Consider the following 24,814-nt stretch of genomic DNA (forward strand, 5'->3'; position numbering starts at 1 on the left):
TTGTTAGCAAAATAGCCTTTGGGTTGTTCGTTTCTTATTATATATTATTAATTGTTCAATCAGTGGTGGTGAGCTGATTCGGGTCAAAGGTTCATGGTCATTTTTCATTCTCTGTCAGACCACCACCTGGTGATCTGCCATAAATACTAAAAAAGCATTAGTGAAGTACAGGCTGTTTTTCATATGAGACTACTGTTGTATTCTGCCTTTACACACAATTGTAGGTGACGCTGAGATTGTCAGCCAAATGCCTCAAATCTGAAACATAGCAGAATCTAAATAAATAAATCCAAAATGTCACTGCAGTGCATGTTGTTTTGCACTGTGTCAGCTTGGATTTAAAGCTGCTTTATCTGACAATGCAAATTATACTTTTATTTCCTCGTTGTAAAGTTCTGCTTGCTGGCGAGAGAAATGGGTCATAGCTTAGTACTTAGTAAGCAGACATCAGCTTTGTGAGACAGCAAGAGGAAATTTATGTAAGCCGACAGCCTGCTCTGTTGTCAGCTTAACAGATCTAGTCTATCACTAGTGATGATTGGATGAAGATTTCTTATTATGCGTTCTCGTATGTTACATACATTACTTGCTTGAGGTTGTTTTTTTCTCACAACAAGACTAAACCTGACTTGCCTGCTGGTTACCAGCTGACCCAGGACTCCATTCATTGTTAAAATATGTCTTCCCTTTGGGAGAATCCCTTCAAAGCTATGATGGAAACGTCTGCTATTGACAATAGACGTAACCTGAGTTTACCTCAATGCTTTACTGTGTTAAATGGGAATAGGGTTAAAGGGGTTAACCAGAGGAAAGATTAAATCAGGGGGGCATACATTCATCATTGTGTGCTTGACAGAAATATCTTGTTAGAAATGAATCATAAATGGTGTGTAATGTTTTAGTTGCACCAGTAAAAGAACAGAGAAAACACCCAAAACTCATTTCGCTACTTTCTACCCACATCTATCAGACGAATGATGTGTAGTTCCCCTTAACTCCGTCCAAACAAGAAACAAAAGGCACTTGAGATTCATCATAATAACCCCAGTTCAAATGTTCAAAGTGTTCTTCAAAACAGAAACAAATTTGCCAAATATGTTAAAGCATTAAGAAGGTATGCGTTAAATTGTGGGAACCGGCGTTGTGTTTGACATCATTTCAAATTGGCAAGGCCTTTCATAGGGGATGGAAAACGTGGCTTAAAAGAGAAGAGTATGAATGAGAGATTACTTTCAACAAATCACTCAGTCAGTCATCACTCCGGATTGCTCTTTGGACCGTCCACTCATCCCTTCTCGGTCTAATGAGGATCAGTATTAGAGTGAATGGGGAAACGTACAGTTTGCAAGTGATTGCATCACATTTACATGCCTGAACATGGCAGACTCTGAATCTTGCACTGTGGCCTTTCATCAGTGAAACCGAGCAAGTCGGGTCGAAGATGTTATCAGCTGCACTTTGACCGCTGACAACATCCATCAAGACTAGTGTCCACCAGTCAGCGTGACAGAGCCTTGCTCACAGCATGATTGCAAAATTGTAATACCAACTCAGACCATTCTTATGTTATGTTATGTTCTTTTATTTAGTTCATATTTGGGTCCCATCATGCAGTTTGCTTTATTATTATTTGTATTTATTTATTGGATGACGGCTTATGCATTTAGTCAGTGCTTCTTAAGTGTGCTGCACCGTTTCTTACCACCAGGTAGCAGTACAATGCAGCGCATTAACTTACTACAAACATTACCCTCCAAAATTAAGGTAAATTACTGGTTTTATTAATAAATGACCTAGAGCAACAAGCGCTTAATTTAGGTCCAAGAACATAATAATAATTGTTATTATTATTATATTTATTATTATATATTTATTCAATAATAGTCTATTTACAGCTCAAATATAACACATTTACGTTGAAAATTAAATTCGCCAAACTAATCCAATTCAAGATTAAAAAAAGTATATATATAAATATAAAATGTAAAAAGTTTGCTAGGCTACCATAAAGTAAAACGTCTTAATAATGACTATTAAGAAGAATATGAAATGCCATCAGATATGAACAAAACATCACGTGAGTGGCGTGTGATTGTGACTGTTATTTGTTGTTGGGGGTCACAGCTCAGAAATCAAATAAGCACTGCCCCTTCAACCAAACGCGCACGTGCGCGCATGCACGGCCACACACATTTTAAAGGAATTAACTTCATTTTAGGGCAGGCGGCCCCTATCAAGTTTAAACGCGTGTTTGCATCGCCACGTCCTTTTGTGGCGACTGCTTTTATTGAACATGTGACTGAATTAGAGGCTCACATGGCTGCGGCGGCTGCATGATCCGCTTTACTTTTTTAAAAGTCCGGTGATCGGTAGCTCCCTCGGCAACGACCATCCAGAGCAGAGGAGCGCTGCTAAACACGGCGCCTAACCCGGACAGATCATGGCGAACAGCGGGCAGAAAGTTGTGCTGATCACCGGCTGCTCCTCCGGCATCGGGTTACGGATCGCCGTCACGCTGGCCAAAGATGAAAAGAAGCGTTACCATGGTAAATGCGCTTTCTTCTACATTGTTTCTTTGATCGGACTTTGGTTTAGCAGCAAGCCTGGAACAGTGGTTCGCTTGAAAACCTAGTCCGTGTTTACTTTCCCCCCGCGACGCTCCGCTCGTGCACAAACTCTCCTTTAAAGCGCAGAGTTCTGCTGACTTTCACGCGCAACTCTCCGTCTTACCGCAAATAAGTGATTTGGTGCAGTGTCCGTGCTTAACCCGGGTGATATCGGATCCGTGTCCCCTTTGTAAGGACTGGGGGGGTGGGGGTGGGGGCTCAGTCGTCCGTTTGGTTCAACAATTATCATCTGAAAAGCTCCGTTTCCAGGCTCGGGCTCTGCGAGGATGCCGCTTTCCAGGCGGACTCATAAAAGGAGTCTTGTCAGGTCTCTTTCAAGTGACTTCTCCAGCACAAAGCCCCCTCTTTTACCGCAGTGAATTGTAGACCGCCTGCCCCGGTTTAGTGCCATGTCTAATGTGCCTATAGTCCCCTCACTGGAGCGAGTGTTGAAAGGGGGACAAAGTTTGAGACCTGTACAAGCGAGGGTTCACTCCAAAGCAAGGGCCCTGTTTGAAGTCTTCATTGGTGCACAGTGGCGTTAGTGTCCCACTTTGACATTGTTGGTCTGTGCGTCTTCCCAGCCATCATGTCACTCCAAAACTCTGTCTCTCTCTCTCTCTCTCTCTCTCTCTCTCTCTCTCTCTCTCTCTCTCTCTCTCTGTCTCTCTCTCTCTCTCTCTCTCTCTCTCAGACAGAATTACATTAGCCCCCACCCCCCCCTATCTTGGGAAGAGTTTGCCTTCAACACCCCCACCGCTGTCATATGTGACTTTATGCAGAATAACATCATTAGCTGTTGGCCGACAGAGACAACAGTGAAACCCGGGAACTCAGCATTCATCGTTTACTGTACCTAATTAAACCGATTTGAACAAAGTCATTACGGCTCTCCTCTAGGAACCACTGTGCAAATATTACTTTAAGGTTGTTGTTTTTTTTCCCTTTGGGGGTCTGATGGGATTTATTACCGTGAAATAGATGAGCAAAACAAAATGGATTAACTGCTCCCACGACACTGGTTTGAGCAGATCTCTTTTTCACAATGTGACCTGCTTTCCATAAGGCCACCTCTAAGCATCGGAGCTGATCTGCCCTTTTCCCAGGGTCTTTAGAGATTAAATATTGCATTGCGTAGAAAGTAATAATACGTTGCAGTAGCATGCACCAAACCCAGAGAAACCCCAAGAAGACCGCTGTGTGTGTGTAATGCAATGTGGTTAATTCAAGAATGTTTAAGCGGCCCAAGAGTAATTCCTGCAGGAGCCAGAAGAACAATGGATCTCTTGTTCACTTCTAAATCTCTTTGTTGCTTCATGGACACACAGTTCTCAAATCATAAGATTAGACTTAATTAGACTTCATGAGACGTCATTACGTGCATCGTGTGTATTCGACTACTTCGACTGAGATGTATGACGACACGTTTTAAGAAGAAAATGCACCTATTTTCCTTGTATACGTTGTGAAATATTGCATCTGTAAAGTTTTATGGCAATGCAAAACCTCCGCAGCACAGCAATCTCTCTTTTTAATCTTGCTTCTCCAAGCTTGTCTCTGTCCAGACAAGAATCAGGGGAGGGTTTGCCGTTATCTGCCAAGGCCAACAGGTAGATCGGGACGAATGTGTGAAGAAGAGGTTGTTTACTCCCACTGATTGCTGTTGTGCAACAGCCCCGTCTCTCTCTTTTCTCTGGGAGATAGCGTCACTCAGCAAAGTGTTAGCACAACAGGCGACATGGAAGAAGCCAATGCCAGCGCTGTGCTGATAGAGGCTGTCAGTGGTTGCGCTAGATTCCTGTGCGTCTGCCTCTGGGTTAATGTGGCCCAGCGTGTAAAGTTCACAGGAAATCAATTCTGTGTCAACTGACAGGCGTGGTCGTTTCTAGGAACTCTGACCTGCACGTCTCAGTCGGCGTGTGTGTGTGTGTGTGTGTGTGTGTGTGTGTGTGTGTGTGTGTGTGTGTCTGTGTGTGTGTGTGTTTGGGAAGTCATTTAGGGAGATCAGAGGTTGCACAGTCATCATAAGTGACAATGTTTTCAAGACAAAACTTGACAAAAAATGACTCCAATAAAAAGTCAGCCTTTGCGGTTCCATGGGTGTGTTACTGTATGAGTCTAAATAATCGTTTTCAGGTAATATAGAGGCCCTTTTTTATATCGTTGAAGCAACATCATCATACAAGTTACGTAATATTTTTCCACTTCTCCGTAACAGTCATCGCCACCATGCGGAATCTGAAGAAGAAGGACAAGCTACTGGAGGCAGCAGGAGACACATATGGCAAGACCTTGATGTTGCTTCCACTGGATGTGTGCAGTGACGAGTCGGTCAAGCAATGCATCAACAACGTCAAGGACCGCCACATTGATATCCTGAGTGAGTTTGACCCCTCCTTAAAATCTGCCCTTTGACTCCTTCACCAGCTTTCACTGCCATTTGATTTATCCACAGCATGTACATGTGTTTCTTTGATCATTCTTTGGTAAATAGTTAGACTATATAACTACACATAACATAATGTATGACCTTACAGAACGATAACCAAATGCATAGAACACTCACCATGAACCATCCCGTGACAGTAGCCTGCATGTAACACAAACAGTAATGTCATACTTTCACGAGAGACAGAAAGAGTAAACATCTAACTGACTTGTCAAGTGGGAGAGCAAACTATCACAGTACCGTGTTATTACTGTAATAATATCACAACTGCAAGAGCAAGGTTTTTTAAATCACTTTTTTTTTTTTGGCCGTCCATCTCTTGTAGCACTGTCCTCCATGCTTTTGCACTTAGGTGGGGGGAAGGAGATGGGAGAATCTTGAAATTCCAGTGGGCAGATAGATGCATAATCTTAACTATTTAATGTAGCTGAAACTATTGTATGGAGCTCCGTCTGCTAAAAACACCTTCTTTTGCTTGTTATTTTTCTGTCCAGCTAAAACAAAGCAAACCGTATATCATGAAACCCAGAAATGTCAACATGTCACCAACTATTAATTGGGTCCATGGTATTGATCAACTCATTTTGTGGTAATATGGTCAATTATGATTGTATTCTTTTTGGTTGTCACGTTTAAACCTTTAGTCGGGATGAGGTTTTTATTTACAAACCTGCCTCCATCTCAGTCTATCCAATCCAACATTAAACCCCCTTCACCTAATTACTCAAGACCAAGAGGCCCTTTCAACATGGACTGGTGTTACATCACACCTCTCTGTTGTTGTCCTACACTGACACCTGGTGGCAGCATCAAGAAATGCCACCTGCATTGACTCAAAAACGTGACTTTAATCTTTTTAAAAGTTGTGATAATGGCATTGATGGAGACACAAGCAGGTTTTGTCATCTCTATATGACTGTGTTTCCTGTCAGTCAACAATGCAGGTGTTGGCCTGCTGGGACCCGTGGAAAGCATCAGCATCGAGGAGATGAAGAGAGTATTTGAGACCAACTTCTTTGGTGTTGTGCGGATGATCAAAGAAGTGATGCCAGACATGAAGAAGAGGCGTTCTGGACACATCGTGGTCATGAGCAGCGTCATGGGTCTTCAGGGTAGGATTTGGGTGTATAACAATGCAAAAAAATAAACACATTTAAAGACCGGAGCACCGCATTCAGATTTGGAATTAGGATTTAGAATTACACACCAGTTTATTAAACTATAGTATCACACATGATGACAACCAAAACAATCTTGGTGTCACTTAACAAACTTGAAACCTTCTACCTTCTAAACCGTCTGAATCAGTGTATCAGATAAGCTGTTTTTCATCACATGCAAGTGGGCTAAACTGATTTTACCATTCTCTCTGGCACTTGCATTGTCCTATGTAACACCTATCTGTAGTGAGTATCTCCGGTCTTTATGTGTAAATGATGTTTGACACATGCCTGCTGTTAATTAAGTACTGATTCGTTTGAAAGTACAATGCAGTGATGGCGTCCTTTGTCCCTCTGTTTTGTTGATTTAGGAGTGGTGTTCAATGATGTTTACACTGCCTCTAAGTTTGCCATGGAAGGTTTTTGCGAGAGTATGGCCGTGCAGCTGATGAAGTTCAATATCCGGTAGATGATCCTCTGTTCTTCCTACACATCTGTCTTTGCTTTGTAACGTACATGCTGCCTCACACAAGCGTCTCCGTATCCGACTGGTCACAGGTTGTCCATGATTGAGCCCGGCCCGGTGCACACGGAGTTTGAGACGAAGATGATGGAGGACGTGGCCAAGATGGAGTATCCGGGAGTCGATGCTGACACAGTGCGCTATTTTAAAGACGTTTACCTGCCATCATCCATAGATATATTTGAAGCCATGGGCCAGACACCAGAGGACATAGCCAAAGTAAGAGAAACCTAACGCACATTTGACCAATTCAAGAATCAATGTGGTGTTTCGGTGAACTGTGACAAACATTCAACCAGCCCACGTAGCAATGAAATCCATCCAAACTGTATTTTGCTTCTCGTCCCTCCAGTGCACTAAAAAGGTTATTGAGTCAAACCGACCTCGCTTCAGGAATCTGACCAACAGCCTCTACACACCCATTGTGGCCTTAAAGTACGCAGATGAGACTGGTGGCCTTTCTGTCAACACCTTCTACAATCTCCTCTTCAATTTTGGCCCTCTCATGCACATCACCATGAGCATCCTCAAGTGCCTGACATGCAGCTGCCTGCGTAGACGCACCGTCTCACCCAACTAAAGAGAGTGTCCGACCCTGTCCCTGTCCCCTTCCCCTTTCCCCTCCCAGTTTTGTTGACTCCCTCCAAGTTCTTCTGCCTTTTCCTGAGGTTTTGGGCTAAGCAGGTAGACAAGAGCCAGTAACCCTGGAGAGAGGAGGTGCCTTTTAGTTCAAAGACACTACCATGATAAGCTTTGCCAGACAACATGCACAATTGCACAAGTTTGTCACAGAGATATTGTATGCGGCATGACCTCATGTACTCATATGCACACACACACACACACACACTCAGAGTGAGACGTGCAGGCACAGAAATACAAGCAACACACACATTTGATTATTGTGCATACATCCTATAAAACTAAGGCCATGCCTTGTCAGATACAGCGTGGTTGTATAGTGGTTAGATGTCTATATCGTTTAAATGAAACCTCCAACACAGGATATGAGATACGAGCCCCATGGAAAGACAACAAAGCACAAAAAATGAACTCAGTTACAAAGAGAAACAATAAAATGATAGAGAAATAATAATTATATATAATGTTTAGCCTAGACGTACACTCAGGCTCACCAGAGTTTTAACATGTAAGACAGAGACAAAATGAATATATCTGCTTTTATTTGTGTGCCCTTAATTTCATGTTGTTCTTATCATGGTGTTCTCATGGTCATAACTGCTGTTAAATCATATTTTTAATTTTTTTTGATAAACTGAATATTTTTGTTTTTTTCAAGGTTTGTGAAGGGGTGGTCAGATATTTTTAATCTAGCATCTTGATTTAAAAATAAACAAAATTCTGATTTATATTTATTCCTTTACTTCTTTTTTTTTAAAGGATATCAATAACAAAATGTGACCACTTTGGGTCACTTTTTTAAAATAATTTATTGTAATTTCTGCAAGGTTTTTCCTCTCTCTCCCTCTCTCTCTCTCTTTCTCTCTCTCTCTCTCTCTCTCTCTTGTTCTCTGCAAGACTCCTTTGGTAACAAGAGGGGGCAGTATTTCACCGTTTATTTATCCTGGCAGCCAACCTGTAGATTTCACAGAACCATCAGCAAGCAGAGCTGGAGCTGTAGTGTAAAGGAATTTGCCGTATGTAGCCTGAGAACGACGAAGTCCAACATCATGGAATAGACTGATTCTTGCAGACTTGTCTGTCATGTTGTTTGAGCAGATTGGTTTCATACACTAGTTTTGTAACAATATATGTGCCAATATATTCAACATCAATCCATACAGAACATTTTGAATGGTTAATTTAAACATTATTACCACCATTATGTTTTCATGTCATCTCAGTTAACAGAGACTTTAAGCTATTGAGACCACATTCAGGTGACGACACATAAAGCCTCTTGAGAGCACGTCCTTTTTTTTTTTTTTTTGCATATGCATTTTTGTCTGTGCACATACACACACATTAGCATGTGTTTGCATGCATGCGTGTGTGTATGCGTGTGTGAATGTGTTGTTTGAGCATGTCTAAGGGCCAAGTTAGTGATCTGTTGATGGATATAAAGAGGTCATGGCCTGTTCCCCATCAAAACCCCTCCCTTGAACCCCCACCCCTCTCGCACACACACCCTGCTTTGTGCCGTGTGAGAGAATGTGACCTGGTTCCCATCCCTGAGGAGGGGTGAACCCTAATGACGGCCTCCTCAGACACATTGCGCAGCACTGAGCCTCCCTCTCCAGCTGGCCCCCTCAGCCCATAGGGCCGGGACCCCCTGGTCCACACTCGGAGCGGCCTGCAGTCTGGCCCCGATGGCCAAGTCAGGGTTTGCCCAGTCTGCACACACCCTGTCCCATCCCATCCTGCCATGCCCAGGCTGCTTACACTCACCCACTGCATGGAGCTCATCAGCAGACGACAGTGCAAATGGTTGCAGACCTGTAGTTTCTGTGCGGTGTACAATGAGCGCAGCGCCTCCGCTCTGTGTATGTGTCTTCATCAGAGGCGACAGCTCCGCACAATGGAACAAAGAGGCTGTCAATCACAATCAAATGGGTGTGTGTGCGGAGGGTGGAGGGGAAGAGGAGGGGAGGAGGTTGGGGGAGGAGTCTGTGTGTCTTGAATGTTCAGGGCGATGCCAAGACCTGATGTGGGACGCTGAAGGCTAAGGGCAGGGGGTGGGTGCGTTTTTTTGGGATGCGAGGGGTGGGAGTTTGACGCATTTGGGGAGATGAGAATTGGGGTGCCCGGGACTGAATGGAAGACCTGTTTACTAATCGAATGAACACAGGAGTTACAGCAAAGTCTCATTAAACAAGAGGTCTTATCAAACCATTGTTGTGTACCTTTGTTTCACAATCAACAATGTAATTGCAGTATAATGAGGGCAGCGTGACATGGTTAGGTCTTCTCGTAATTGTAACCCTGTCACAATTACTGAGCCAATAAACATGCATAGGGTCTGTCTTCATGCACCCTTGCTGTGTACTGACAAACAACCCATTTGCATTTTTAGACCGTGAACACAAGTAGAGAGTAGGAAAAAAAGCTTATTGGCATGTCTGGACACATTCATTGAAACCTGTCTGGCTGCCGGTTCATTGGATGTGGACTTTCACTATCACCATCACCAGTGAACCACACCCAAGCCCGACTCAAGAGAGGGATGATCTAGACTGGGGAGCTGTAGAGGTCAGAACATTGTGAGAACTGAGCGAGTAAACTTGTGTAAGTGGGAAAGAGAAAAGAAGAGAGGGAACGTGTGAAAGAAGCAGATGAAGCAAACGAAAGGCAGAGAGATCTGGGTGCTGTGGGATGCTGGCATTAAGTGGAGCGGATGTCTAGACTGGGTGCTTCAGCCTGATCCCGGGTCAGGATGGATCAACATTTGTCTCCATTTTGTTTCTGTTAATAACCTCCTTTGCTATCAAGGATTCTGAACTGCCATATGACTATACACGTATGTGTGTATATACATATATACACATACATAACGTAACAAGACAGATGGAAAAAAGGTGGAGGGTGGAGGTCAGTCACCATTTAATGGCTGCATGCCACTGGTGATGTAGCCACATGGGACATATTAGTATCCGTATAGCTGATCCGGGGTCTGCGGGGAGCCTTCAATCTTTATAGTCCAAACAGGGTTAGCCCAAGTTGCCCCGTAGTTGGCCTGTGGCGGCCGGGTCCATTAGGGCAGCAGAGGCCACAGGGAGAAACAAACACCCAACGTCTATCTCTCCTTCCACGTCTCTTTCCTACTCACTCACTCGCTGCCTCTCTGAGGCCTCTGTCTGTCTGCCATCTCTTCTGTCCATCTCAATAACTCCGCTGTGCAGTGACCTCTCACAGACCCAACGTGGGTCACTTGTTTATTCACACATGGAGGGGGGGGGGGGGGGGGGGGGGGGAGGTCATCATCTCTCGTTCTGAGTAGAGCTGCTTGTTTGCCAGGCCATTCAGGACCGTTTGGAGGTCAAAACATAAATCAAAAGACTCTTGGGTCTATAGCTGGCCAATCGTACACATTGTTTTACATGCACAGAACCACTATTGTCGCCATCATTACAACATTAGTGTTGTCCTCTTTCCCCGCTGCTCTCCCAGAGCATAAACAATCCAGCAGGAATTTCCAGACTGCGACACGGCTGCCGTATCGTTTTGTTCCGCTCTGTTCACTCTCTCAAAACTACCAGTTCCAATGACTGTGAAACTCCGTGATTAAAGGGTTCATTCGGTGTACAAGCATGATAATTGTCAAACAAGGGGATGGTGGTTGATTGTTGCTGGGCTTAGAGATGATGTAATCTGAATCTGGGGGTAACATGAGCCTCGTGTTTTTATTGTGGACAATGAGGTAAGATTGGTGTACTATTTCACAAGAGGAGTCTGACAGCAAAGCCGCTGATGACAATACGTAGTTTTTGCTAAAAAACCTGAAACTCCTGTTCATGAGCAACACAAGTCGAAGGGTGTGAAGGAGTCCAAACAGCAGATAAACAGAGCACATTACACTTTTCTCACCATCCTGTTCACATATTTTCTTCCTGTAACATATCATCTTTTCCTGGGCTTCTAACCTCTTCCACCATGGATGAGTTGTTTCTCTCTTTCAGTGTTGTAATTAGACGTCTGGGAATCCAGTGCGGCGAAGCATTTATATTTTTAATTTACGGAAGAATAAGCATATGCCTTGCTATCTGGTTTGACCGACACCAAGGAGGGAATATTTTCATCCAAGCGATGATTATCCTTCTAATTTGTTTCCCAAGGATGGCTGTTTTTCTCTAATGCTGCTGGCACTGAGTGAGTTTAGTGAGTGTTTATGTGGATGTGTGTGTGTGAGACAGACAGACAGACAAACAGACAGACAGTATGCAAAGTCTCGTAGCCCATTTGTCTTTGTGTGATAGACAGTGACCTCATCAAAGAGTCTATCAGTATTGAAGTTTGTCCTCGCCTGGCAACCCTGGCTGCGTCCCAGCCTTACTTCCCTGCCAGAGAGAAAACCTCGCTCTGGACTCCATCAGCACTGCCATGAATCTGATCTATTCACTGTCACCAACCATAAAGATGAGAAACCCAACAGGGTACGGGGCACGCCCATGCCAGGAAGCCTGCCTTAACCCTAAGAGCCCACATCATTGTTTATTCAGCTTGAGCGCATCATACCTTGGCAGCCAGAGAATAGACGTTAAAGACTTTCAGTTCAGAAAATAATGATAACATATCTTCCAGTGACGGCTCACTCAAAAATAAAGAATAAGGAAAATTAGCGCACTTCCATGGCCCGAAACTGGAAAACCAGTAGGCGTGTTGGTCATCTGCTCCATTCACGAGCAGACGAACGGTAAACTTTGTGCTGCATTCGTTGATCAACCGAAGCAACGGGTTTTTTTTTTCCTTCATGAAAACAAAAGAATGCCTCCGTTTATTGACCGTGAAAAGATGTTCATAGATTTGTCCCCAGTGAAGAGATGTCTTTGTTGGTTATCTCCATTGGTGTGCCGCCTCCTTTTGGCTCAGCCTAATCAGAACACAAACACGCCTCTGTCATTTGGCCGCTCGCCCTCTCACCCACCATCTCTCCCTTTCTCCCAGTCTGTCTCTTACTAACACACTATCACTACAAATTAGATTTCTCTCTAATTCATTCACACTTCTATTTTTTTTCTCATCCCAGTGTGTGTGCATGTGCAATAGAAAGAAAACCACACCACACTGTAAGCCTCTTCCTCCCACCTCGGCCTCCGATTTCTTTTCTCTCTTTCATCTTCCTTCTATCTGATCTGCTCATCTAGATGGTGTGTGTCTCTCCCTGCGGCAAAGACACCGAGGCCTGGCATACTTAAAATCTGCTTGTCTGTGCACAGCCTGGTTTCGGTTGCCGGAGGGGAAGTGTTGCGACGTAAAGAAAATCCCTGAGGGAGAAGACTTGTGCTGGATTTCTGACAAATACGGGCTGATCGCATGATTTTAGTTTCCTGATATGAAAGAGACCTACATCTTTACTGCTCAATAAAAGAGAGAGTTCGGAAGTGAGTCATTTTAAATGCACTCAGAGGTGCACATATACATAGGGCTGGAGATGTGATGCAGAGAGAGTGTGCACAATGGCAGGAAATAGACAAGCGAGTAAATCAGATTGCCATCTTACTTACTTATACTTTCAACCAATACTTGTACTTGTTAAGAACTGGAATAAAGCCAATCTTGGTGCCATTCGCTGTATAAGCCCTCAACAATGCAAACCCATCTGGATCATCATTTTCTTTTCTCTGTTTTTTTGCAATCCAAACAAAATGATATGCTTACACATGAACCATACAAATTACAAATAAACAATGAAAAGTGTAGTATAACACTACGATGTAAAGCAAGGTTTGAAAGGGTTTTTTTTTTAATTGTATCAGCGATTCTGGGCCGAAACATAAATGATCACATTCATCTGTTTTTACCTCACGATCCGCTAGCTGCCCGCCCCATAAGCAGGCCGTCAAAAAACCACGTCTCTCTAGGCAGCCTAGGCTCCGAGATCGCACACAAAAACAAATGGTACTACCAACACCTCAAAAGCAAAATAAACAGTGTTCCAACCAATCACAGACAAGGGGTGGGCGGCACGTTCATGAAAATGCGCGTCCATGATCATTTTCAAAACACGGGAGGGAGGGGCTAGCTGGCTCTGTTTGTTTTGGATCTCGCAACGGAAGTGAGGGCAACCAGAGTCGCTGATACAACCTTTAAGTAGTAGTGTAGAATTGTTTAAACCTTAAATATTACATACAATGAATAATACATCTCAGAAACTAAATTGTGTTATTATAATTCATATTTGTATGGAGGCTACTGTTATCGCGAGAGATAGATTGATAGATTATATATGCTTTCAAAGAATGCTTAAGACAGCAATATATTAAATACCTTGAGGAAACATATTCAACCTTAGAACGATATATGGAACTTAATAACTAGCTGCCCACCCCTTCTTAATTAGGTAATGCCTAAACCAGAGGACATACCGTATTTGGCCATAATGACACAAAAAAATGTGTTTATTATAGTCCTTCAGTTACTGTTATATAATTTTGTATTTCTAAGCTCTATATGGCCATTTAAGAAATGACCAGTAATGCTTTCTAATGGAATGATGGTTCAGCAAATAAGCAAAGCTCAAAGTGATACATTCTGTAATTTTACATGTTGATATCACTTTTAAGGACAGTATGAGAACGTATTCTTGAAACATGTATAGTGTGTGTGTGTGTGTGTGTGTGTGTGTGTGTGTGTGTGTGTGTGTGTGTGTGTAGACAGTAATCATATTACATTTTTCAGAGTGACTTCAGTCTTACACTCCTTAATTGCCCCCCTTCCTCCCAACCAAATGTTTCTGTGCCCTATTAGACCAGACCTTTCTGCCAGATCCAGGCCCTCTTCATATTTCCCCTGACCTGTGGAGAATGGCCTAACTGTGGCATTTGCTGAAGGTCAAGTCGGCCATGAGTATTGGGCAGGACCCTACTCATGTGATCGCCCACTCCTTGGATTTTTTCCAGGAAAGAACAGAGTGATGTATTTGGTCCATGGTGGGAAAAGCATCCCCTGGAATGTGACTTTGAGAGAACTATGTGGGACCGACAAGAGGCTCTTCCCTTTCTCAGTAAAAAGGCTTCTCCTCCTGAGACTGTGGGAAGGTCAGAGGTCAAATGTACCCTGTACCCACTCTCCGCAGCTCACAAAACCCACCGCTGATGTTGCTGTCCAGAAACCCTCAGGGCAGCAGTGGAAACAACTAGCTACACAGCGAGCCACATGATGCTGAGTCTAACAAACGCATGTGTGTTTGAGACACAGGGAGGGTTATCAACAACGTATGGGTTTTACACCTTCATCTGGACTAGAAGTGTGATACCTCAACAGATGAATAATGTCGACACAGTCAAGTGAAAGTGGGCGTAAACCTGCAGCCAAAATGTGTTCGTGCCCAAGGAGGACATGATGTAATGTAAGCAGGGATATTCTTGCATGTCTATTATGCACAGTGTGTATGTGCCTTCTCTGTTTTTAAGACTTCTCTTTTACAGCTTTGTTTTGTATGTCTTGTTGCCTGGGGTTGGTGTCCTATGTTTTGTTCCTGACATAAAGCAAGCCAACCAGTGGAACAGTCCGGGCACCTCACAAAACCACTGGCCTTGTAAAACCAAGGGCTTTCTTTTACATGAACCTCGCAGGGTCTTGAACTGTTTTCCACTTCCCTTACATTTATGACTTGTTCATGTTTAATATCCCATCATCCCAGCCCAGTCTCTAGAGGTCTTTTCCACGAAACATGGGAGAATATTCCTTCCAGGTTGACCTCCACGGCCCCCTCCTGTCTTTTCTTACAGCACAAGCCCTCACAGGAAAATAATAAACAGATGATTGGGATGGGAACAGCTCCCAGCGAGAGCAGCCAGGCACTTAGGTAAGCAGGCACCATTGCTCTGGTTCCCAGGCTGGAGGGGAAGAGGGCAGGCTTCAGCTTGACTGCCACAGTCACCGAGTAGAACCAGAAAAACCTGACAGAAATCACCGTTACCTGTCACCGCCATCCCCCAATTTACCGTCTGCACACACTCCCTCGCACAAGTCTGAACACACAAAAGGAGGAACCGAGAGTAAATCAACTTTTTCTAAGAGGCCACCGGTGAGGATTAGTTTCTGTGTCTTGTGTGTGCAACTCACAAGCGACTCTCCATGGTGGGGTACTATAGCTGTTTCAGATGGGTTGTGCTCGCATTGGGCAATCTTGGAGAGCAGTGGATTCTCCCAGGCTTGTGGGCCCTGGCCCGTGCCAGAGTAATCTGCAGACAAACACAGACTATTAACTACTCAGTTTCACAGTAACCCCCACCCTCCCACACACCCGTACACTGAAACATACAACCACTTACACAACTCTTTCCACAGCAGACACGCTGAATTTAAACGTCTCTATTTGTCACATACGCATAACTCAGAGGGGTCCAGCCTCAGCCGTATCGCTCGCGACAGAGTTCAGAATCACAGGTCTGCTCGAGTCTTAAACACACAGACAAAAGTACTGGCTTCATTTCCTCCGCTCCCCCCCTCTCTCTCTCTCCATTCTCTCTCTGTATTCTGGCAAAGTCCGCTTTTACAAATTAAACACAGATCTCCCATAGATGCTAGGCTGACAGCTGCAACTACGTGCCAACACTGCTAAACGTCTGCAGGTCAGAGGGTCTAGGAACAGCGGATTATCCCTACTGACTCTCTTGAGCCAGGCAAGTTTTTCGGTTGGCTCTAACTGTATATGCTTCTGTGTCAGTCGGATGTCTCTGTGGGCCAATGATAGATAAACAATCATAGTGGGCTGATGATGTTTGCAACAGCGTTGACGGCATATAAATATTGAATTACTGACATGTTTTATGCGCATGCCAGGCAGACACACAAAAAGAATCAACAACTCAGCCTCAGAAGTGTGTAGGTGGGAACAGTGACGCCACAGCGGTCTGTACTTGATCAGTGTGAGTCATTCGATTGTCTAAAAGGTTGCGTGAGTCTCTGGCCATCAACGAAACTTGTTTTTTTTTTTTCAAATGACTTCTCCGATTACGCCTTACAGACTTACCCCCGCTATCATGAAACTGTGCGACACCGCCGTGCAACCTGCTGCCCCTCTCTGTCTCTGCGAGTGTCTGCATGTGGAAACAGGAACACACGCTTCATCACAAACCAGTCTAGCAGACGTCATATGGCCCAGCACCCAGGAGCATCACACTTTGAAAAGGACAGAAGAAAAGTCAGACGCCGTGGCTTGTGTCTGCGCATTTAAGTGTTTGCACATACAAGAAGGCTACAGAACAAAAGCACAAAGAAAATGTGCGGAGCTCACAGCAGTTTGGTTACTGTGGTGAGCGTGGCGGAGGGTTTCGGCAGGGTCCAGAGAACAGGCCCTTGTATGGTGAAATAATGCAGACCTTCATTCCACTGGCCTTACGAAAAACTATTTCGGGGCATTTTGAACTTTCCCACGCAAGCACAACAATTTTGGGGTTAGTTCATTTATTTATCTTTTTTTGTTTTCCATCTAATGAAGCCCAAGAGAGAGACGCGTATAGTTGTTTTTGGCCTTTAAGTCGGGAGAAGGGGAGGAGGGGTGTGAGTGCGTCTGCATGCCCGAGTGTGTGACTGCTGCCTGAACAATGATTGCATTCGGTACTTTTGAGCCAAAGCACCACTGCTGCTATGACTCAACTTTAATATCTTGAGCCTATTGCAAAAGGTGTGTCTGTTCTGCAACTTCTTTCAGCCTAACCCCGTTAGTGCAACAAAGCCAGTTACTTGCTCTTTACTGCTTGAAGCTGGATGTGGCTGTGATTTATGGTTATTGTCATATACAGAGGAGGGGATGGGGGAACGGGGGAGATAGCGTGGGAGAGACCCTGGAGAAAGAAACTTCTCTCTCACAACCCCAGTGCAGAGGGCCAAGAATGGGGTTATAACCTGAGTTTCACATGTGTTTCTCTGAATGGGGGTGTGACGCAAAAATGTATATCCACATAAATACGGCAAGATGGGATGAAGCATAAGAACAGTGCACAAAAAAAGTTTCATTTTTGCAATTAATAGCTTTTGACTCGTCTGCTAACATTAACTGGCTTCAAGGACTTGGGAATGCTTTGTGGGCTCCACATTTTGGGGATGATGACTTTGTTTTCCTACCACTATTGCAGTGACAGCTATGAAGAGTGCTCTATTATTCTTTTAAACAAGGTCATATAACTCCTCTTGGCATATTTATTTGCTGTCCTCAGATTGTTTGGCAGTTCCAGAAAGGATCTCTCCTCTTCTGAGCTGCACAACAATAACATACATAAAACATTAAAGATAAAAATAAAATGAGGGTGAACGCCTCATAGCTCATCAGCTTGTTTCCTCTTATGGACCGCGGTGTCGTCACAACGCAGCAAGAGTCAATGCAGCATTTATGTCTTAGGGTGGAAAACTGACATCGTCATTTGAACTGTGAGACCATGACAGACTTTATTAAATATTTCTGTTTGAATAAGACCCTCATAGAGTTGTGTTTTTTTAAACATTCAGCCATTTGAGACGAGGGGCTTTCAGCAGCAGTGTTGTGTGACTGGCTGCTATTGGAGCTGTTGACAGTTCTACTGTAGCTACAAGCGCCGACAGAGTATTTCCAATGGGACTAGTAAACATAAATGGCCAGCAAAGGGTGTGCTTTCTCACCCTACAGTTGATGATAAGATGTAGCTTATGAGTATCAGAGTGTATAATATGGTTGATGACTGTTTTACATTGACATATTCCATCCCTCCCCATCAACATTGTGGCGTTGAATTGCCTTCTTCTTTTAATTAGAAGTTACAGTACTGCAAAATAAATATACTCCTGCATTGAAAACTTAAGTAAAAGTACGCAAGTGTGAACAGAAATATTACTTAAAAACAGTCAGACAGTAAAAGTAAAAATATCCATACTATTATAATATACTTCTGGAATATTACTGATGCATTAATGCAAAATACAACATTTTCCTGTGGAGAAAAAAGTTTAATATTTGTAGAAGAGCAGAAATATAAATAAGCATGAAATATAAATACTCAAGTAAAAACAAGTACCTTAAATTTGTATTTAAGAGCGATAGTTGAGGTAAATGTACTAGTTAAATTCCACCACTGCATATTGCTGAATCTGTTAGACTTCCAGGATTTATCCAGCTGCATGCCCTTGCTGTTGACCATGTCTTCCTCCTCCTCCTCCTCTGTAATGTCTAGCAGAGACGTTTACTCTGCTTCCTGGCCTGACCCTGACACTTCTCACATTAAAGCGTGTGCATGCTTCCATGAACCGTGATGTGGGCCTACATGCTACGTGAGATAAGGCTGCGGTTGCGGTGCAGTCTTTCTGATGTCAACTTTATCAGAGAGGCCCCATGAATGGACCAGCATAGTTTCACTGAAAATGCAACAATAACACACCTATCACACTCCATTCCCCCTCTCTCTCTCTCTCTCTCTCTGCCGGGGTGAGTGTGAAAGATAAACTGTCAGACTATCTCACAGAGATCAAGTTCCATGCCGCACCATCAAGCTTAAAAAAACTCCCCGAGCAAGATAAAGCCTGCACCGTAGAAAGAAAACGACTCCACAATATCTGTTTACAATAAGGTACATTTTTATAGTAAATTGCTTGTTCAATGACAATTTGCTAAATGTTTATTAAAGCTTTATATCACAAAGTTTATTTTCTCCTGCTGTGCCACACTTGCCCAACTTCTTACCACCCTGTAAACACTGACAGGAAGTGATTTCACTAAGTGGATCTAATTCATTCTGTGGAGGAGTCAAACTTGCATATCCTGAGGGAACAGACCTCTGACCCCTTTGTGCAGTCAGCCAGGAGGCTCCTTCTCCATGCTCTCTTTTTCTTTCTCTTCCTTCATCCCTCTCCAGTCCACTTGTTTTCTCACTGTAAGCTCCAACTCAGTATGCATCCCGCAGAACAACATTGCTGGCCTTTCTCAGGGAGTTCCTGTGTTGTTGATGGAGGGAATGACAGGTGAAATGGGAAATACGACTAATTTTCATCTCACTAGAGAATAGACTTTCCCAGTGTTTAGGCCCCCATTAGGATTGTAAGAGCGAGTGTGTGGGAGGAGAAAAAGGGAGACAACTTATGGTTGCAATTTGAAGATGCTTTTTTTAGTGACTCTTAAATGTGGGAAGTCGGAGTCGTTGAGCCTGGGGCGTCTGTGGGAAGGCGAGCTTGAGATCTGGGAGAGAGGGAAGTTTAGATCTCCTGGTGGAATTCTCTCACTTTCAGCTAAAGGGGGGCTTTTGGTTTTCGGGGGCCATAGGCTTGTTGAAAGTTGGGAATGCTTATTTACATTAGATTGATTCAGTCTGTCACAGTAAAGGGGGGAGGCATACAGAGTTAATCCGCAGGAAACGGAACATGCAGCCCACACCACATGCAGTTCTCTGTAATGTGGGAAACCTGGACCACATGACGCTGTAAATGCTGGAAGGAAGCCTGGAACAGAACCACAGATTATAGTTTAACCGGGGGGTAAAAGTCAAAAAACATTGGACAATTTTTTGTTTAATCCGTTTAATTTTTTAATGGTTAATCTTGCTGTTTTTTTTTGTGTGTGTGAAAGATAAAGATAGGCAGAGAAGAGTCAGCAAGAAAGAAAATAGGAGGGAGAGACAGAGACCATGCTCGTTATGGTGTAAAGTGCATCTTAGCCTTTCTCGCTGGTTCCCAGAGTCTGCGCCAGCTGGTTGGTACAGGCACAGCTGCCCTCCAAACTGATGAGAGAGAGCTGGCTGACGTCACCAGCAACCGTTGTGCCCTTCTATCCAATCTGAACTGGGACAAAATGTGAAAACGGCAGAAAGATTACTTTGGGGCTGTCTTTCTCTGTCTATTTGAGGAGATCAAATATGGCCGGGCGACCCACCCTTCACATCCTTGTGAGTGATTGCCGTCTGAATACCATGCAGTTGTAAACAGACGGGATTAGTGTGAAAAATGATGCAGAGAGATTGTTTGAACGTGCATATTCTTAAAAATTCAACTTCAAAAGGAAATAGCTGACAGATGTGACAGTTGACCAATGACACTGGCGATATATATCCGCTGTGCGTATGGCTTTTTAAAGAGTGGCTGAAATGCAATCTGCCCATCTGTACTGGGGACGGAGCAGACTGCTCTCGCCGGAACACTGCGCGTTGAAAAAGAGCATCAAATCAGCGTGCTAATTCACAGTAAACCCTCTTAAAAGACTCCGTCCCTTCCTGTCACTCACACACATACAGGGGTCACAACCTTCAGAGTTTATGGCTACAGAGGTTTTAAAAACCCCCGGAACGAAAACGTCACAGTCCAGACACAGGCACCCAAGCTGCAGCGTAAGATATAAGATACCCACAAAATGGACCTGCTGCTGGAAAAAACATGCACAAAGGGTTTTCAAAGACACGGCGTATAGATGAGGAGTCTGAGGGGCGTCATGTTGAGGAGGGGATGTGAGTTGGGCTGATGTGGAGGTCACACAGGCTTGCTGGAACAACTGGGTGGTTGCAGGTGGCGAGCAGATTAGATTACCTGGTAAAAGTAAATAAAAGGGATGTGTAAACTTATGATGTAAAAAAACGATTAAATTGACAAGGCTTGTACTCGTGATATTTTAGCGTTGTTTAATTGATTGTTGAATTATTAACCCCAAGGAAAAACATAAATGCATACACATGCAACAGGTATAACATGCACATCAGAGACAATATGATGAATACATATATCATAAAATCAAATAAAGGAGCTATGCATATTGTATTATGTGCTGCCAGAGTAAATACTGATGCCTTTATCACTTGTGTGGTAACAATAGTCTGGAAATAGTCTTTCCATGACTGTCCGGCGTTGCCACAATCAGCGCGCATGGTTGGTTTCAAGTTGGCTAATCAGATTCAATGTTATTCAAGTTGTGTTATCTGGGCTGCCACGGTCCACCAGGCCGCCCATTTTGTGAGTTCTTAGTGGGAGTGCAGTTTCCATGCAGTCATGAACTATAAAGGGGAAGTTGTGTTGGCCTCCTGCAGTACTGTGGGAAAGTGCAGCTCTTGCCTCCTCTGCTTATTTGGACCAATCTGGTTATAAATGGACATTCACAAGGAGGCAGCGCTGCAAGGACAGCCCAGAGCGCTCTAGTCGCATTAGCCTATTCTACTCCCTATCTCAAGAGACCAGAGTTCTGAGAGAGAGGTGCTAGGGGCCACGCATTTTCCATTCAACAGAGAAGAAGAAAAAAACCCACTGGTGTGTTGTGAGTGGATGTTTAACCCGACATGTTTACAATATTAATTCAGACTGATTGTCTGAAACATTTGGTCCCCAGAGACCGTGACAGATTTCTGATTTACTGTTTTTCCGTCTCCATTTACTCTACCTTTTAGTTTGTCTGCCTTCTCCCTGTTTATGTCCAGCATAAAATGAAATAAAGGGAAGAAGAAGAAAAAGCAGAAAGATGACGAAAAGGAGAATCAGACACAGCTTCAAATTTGTTTTGGCACATGTTCCGCCTGTTGCACACTTGCGCGGTCTTAAACAACTCCATAAGACTCTTTTGACACCAAGCATTCTTGTGCAAGTTGCATTCCTTGTCCCAGTAGATCACCAAAGATGTATTCCATATCATTAGATTACAGGCCCGCTGAGGTCAGAGCTCCCACAGAGAAGCTTCATTGTTAAGAGCAGTGTCTGATCAGAAGCCAGTGGGAGGGGATAGAGGGTCCTGGCCTCTGTTCCTGGCCGAGGTTCAGATTGGACCCACAGCTGCACAGGCAGGGTTCTGCCGAATCCTGGGTCTGAGCTGAGCCCCGACAGGTGCTGCATTAAAACTGCCCTGAAACCGTTCTCTTTGGCTTAACGTTGATCCGCTCTTGCAGACGCCTGTGGAATGGCACTTTTTTTTTTTTTTTGGCATGCTGGTAAACTGAACGTCGATCTGTGACCAAAGCACAGGCGGTCATAACATCAGACCTCTAGACGGCCACTATAGAAGGAAGGTTCTGTACGAGGGTCCGGGCATGGAAGAAAGAAAGCTGATGCTGGAGCAAAGAAACAGGGATACACTTTGATCTGAGGACCATCCTTACTCCCTTTTCCTGTCTCATGACAGAGAGCCCACTCTTCCTCTGTATGATTTGTATTGATTTGATTTATGATTTATATTGTTCATATAAAAGAACATCTCTATTGTCTAATGCCTCTCTTTTCACTTATTCACATCGCATTTATGCAAAGGAAACTTGAAAAAACAAAACAAAAAGCAGCACTGCAGCTTTGGAATGAGAAAAAGAACGATTGCACAATTCTCCAGTCTGCTAGAAGTTTTATCTGTGTTTCTACAAATCCCCTAGTAGGACATAGCAGCAGCAGCAGCTGTCACTGTCCCTCTCACTCTAGCCTGGCGCAAAACAGCCTTATGCTTTTAATGGGTGATTAGTGTCAGATATCTGGCTGTTGCCGCCTGGGCCTCAACTGTGGGAAATAGTCGTGCTGGTTGCACCTGATCCAGGGCTCAGTTTAGAGTTTCCTCCTATCTTAAGAGGAACACAGGGATCTAGCACACAAAACGAGACTTAGAAGATCGACTCTACGAAATGGCATTTCATTAGGAAAAGCACAGCTCTGCCACTCAGCTGGAGCCTCTCCAAGCCTCACTGGGCCAAGGGGCATAGAGCACAAGTTTACCCAGCCATTTCTCTGCCCAAAAGCCTCATTGCCATTATACAATATGACAGTTTGGCTCGCCTTCCCTGTGAAACCGAAGAGGCATGCCAGCAGTGATTGTGTACATGCAGGAGGGTCAGTTAAGGTGAATTCCTTGGCCTGGTTATACTTATCCATCACTGATGATGATGGTTGAGACATTCATTTCATCTTGGTCTTTTATTTAATAATAAGGAAGAAAGGAACATGTACACAGTTCTCTTCTTTTGCTATAATTTATTTGTGTTTTTGGCAGAACATCTGGGATAGTATTATTATATTAATGTGAAACTGTCTCTTTCCTTTAAAGTTTACATCCCTCTTTCAGGTAAACCAACGGGATCCTATATCCTACTTTTGTCAGTATGTAGAAGAGGTCACTCTCTAAAAGAATAATGGCACAAATATTCTGGTTCCACTTATCTGTAATATCAAATTTATTGGATTTGGCTTCCTCCTTTCGCGTGTTTCGCAAACATCTGCAATCTCAGTCCTCCAGTGTCTCCCCAGCAGCAGTGGGCTGATCCAACCCCAGAATGATGAGGACCATGTGGAACGGCTCTGAGTACGTTTTGCCACCTAATCACCTGCGTGTTGCACAACAGCCTCATGCAGCTGTTTAGAGAAAACTGGGGGTGATGGAAACAAACAGAAATTCAGACGTTAACATTTGGTTGCACAGTTAAACCATGAACATGCTGATTGTTTTATGTACTTCTACATTTCTGTCCAAGCCACATCTCTCCATCCCTCTTTCTCCCTCTCTCTCTCTCTGTCTCCCTCCCTCTTTCTCCCTCTCTCTCTCTCTCTCCCTCCCTCTTTCTCCCTCTCTCCCCCTCTTTCTCTCTCTCTCTCTGTGACTCTCTCTCCCCCTCTCCCTCTGTCTCTCCCTCTCTCTGTCTCTCTGTCTCCCTCGCTCCCTCCCTCTCTCTCTCTCTCTCTCTCTCTCTCTCTCTCTCTCTCTCTCTCTCTCTCTCTCTCTCTCTCTCTCCTCTCTCTGGCTCTCACTCTCTCTCCCTCTTTGTCTCTCCCTCTCTCCCTCCCTCTCTCCCTCCCCCCTCCCCCCTCTCTCCCTCCCTTTCTCTGGCCCTCTCTCCCTCCCTCTCTCCCTCTCTCCCTTTCTCCTTCCCCCTCTCTCTCTCTCCCTGGCCCTCTCTCCCTCACTCGCTTTCTCCCTCTCTCCCTCCCTCTCTCTCCCTCTCTCCCTCTCTCCCTCTCTCCCTTTCTCCTTCCCCCTCTCTCTCTCTCCCTGGCCCTCTCTCCCTCACTCACTTTCTCCCTCTCTCCCTCCCTCTCTCTCTCTCCCTCCCTCTCTCTCTCTCTCCCTGGCCCTCTCTCCCTCACTCGCTTTCTCCCTTTCTCCCTCCCTCTCTCTCTCTCCCTGGCCCTCTCTCCCTCCCTCTCTCTCTCTCTCTCTCTCTCTCTCCCTGGCCCTCTCTCTCTCTCTCCCTGGCCCTTTCTCCCTCCTCCCCTCTCCCCCTCCCTCTCTCTCTCTCTGGATCTCTCTCTCTCCCTGGACCTCTCTCCCTCCCCCCCTCTCCCTCTCTCTCCCTCTCTCTCTGGCTCTCTCCCTCCCCCCCCCCCCTCTCCCTCCTCCCTCTCTCTCTCTCTCTCTCTCTGGCTCTCTCCCTCCCTCCCTCTCTCTCCCTCTCTCCCTGGCTCTACTGGCACGGCAGCATGTGAATGATGCCCCTCGCCGCAGCTAAGAGCAGTGGGTAGACGCTTGTCTGTGTGACGGCTGTGGTGT

General features: G+C 44.5%; 1 protein-coding gene across 1 annotated transcript; it reads left to right on the forward strand.

Moving 5' to 3' along the window:
• The first annotated feature begins 2,207 nt into the window (after positions 1-2,207).
• On the forward strand, positions 2,208-8,108 carry rdh8a (retinol dehydrogenase 8a). Its single transcript, XM_084037301.1, has 6 exons — positions 2,208-2,546; positions 4,825-4,986; positions 5,988-6,167; positions 6,587-6,680; positions 6,774-6,957; positions 7,091-8,108. The coding sequence occupies exons 1-6, from the start codon at positions 2,441-2,443 to the stop codon at positions 7,316-7,318; spliced, it is 954 nt and encodes a 317-aa protein (XP_083893427.1). The 5' UTR covers positions 2,208-2,440; the 3' UTR covers positions 7,319-8,108.
• Positions 8,109-24,814: the final 16,706 nt, after the last annotated feature.

The sequence above is a fragment of the Eutrigla gurnardus genome, assembly GCF_963514095.1.
Source record: "Eutrigla gurnardus genome assembly, chromosome: 20".
Lineage (NCBI taxonomy): Eukaryota > Metazoa > Chordata > Actinopteri > Perciformes > Triglidae > Eutrigla > Eutrigla gurnardus.

What these genes read in the sequence shown, in the direction of transcription:
- rdh8a (XM_084037301.1), top strand. Translation starts at nt 2,441, where the DNA reads ATGGCGAACAGCGGGCAGAAAGTTGTGCTGATCACCGGCTGCTCCTCC. An exon ending in CTGATGAAGTTCAATATCCG is followed by an intron (nt 6,681 to 6,773) that starts GTAGATGATCCT and finishes GACTGGTCACAG; the next exon opens with GTTGTCCATGATTGAGCCCG. An exon ending in CACCAGAGGACATAGCCAAA is followed by an intron (nt 6,958 to 7,090) that starts GTAAGAGAAACC and finishes TCGTCCCTCCAG; the next exon opens with TGCACTAAAAAGGTTATTGA.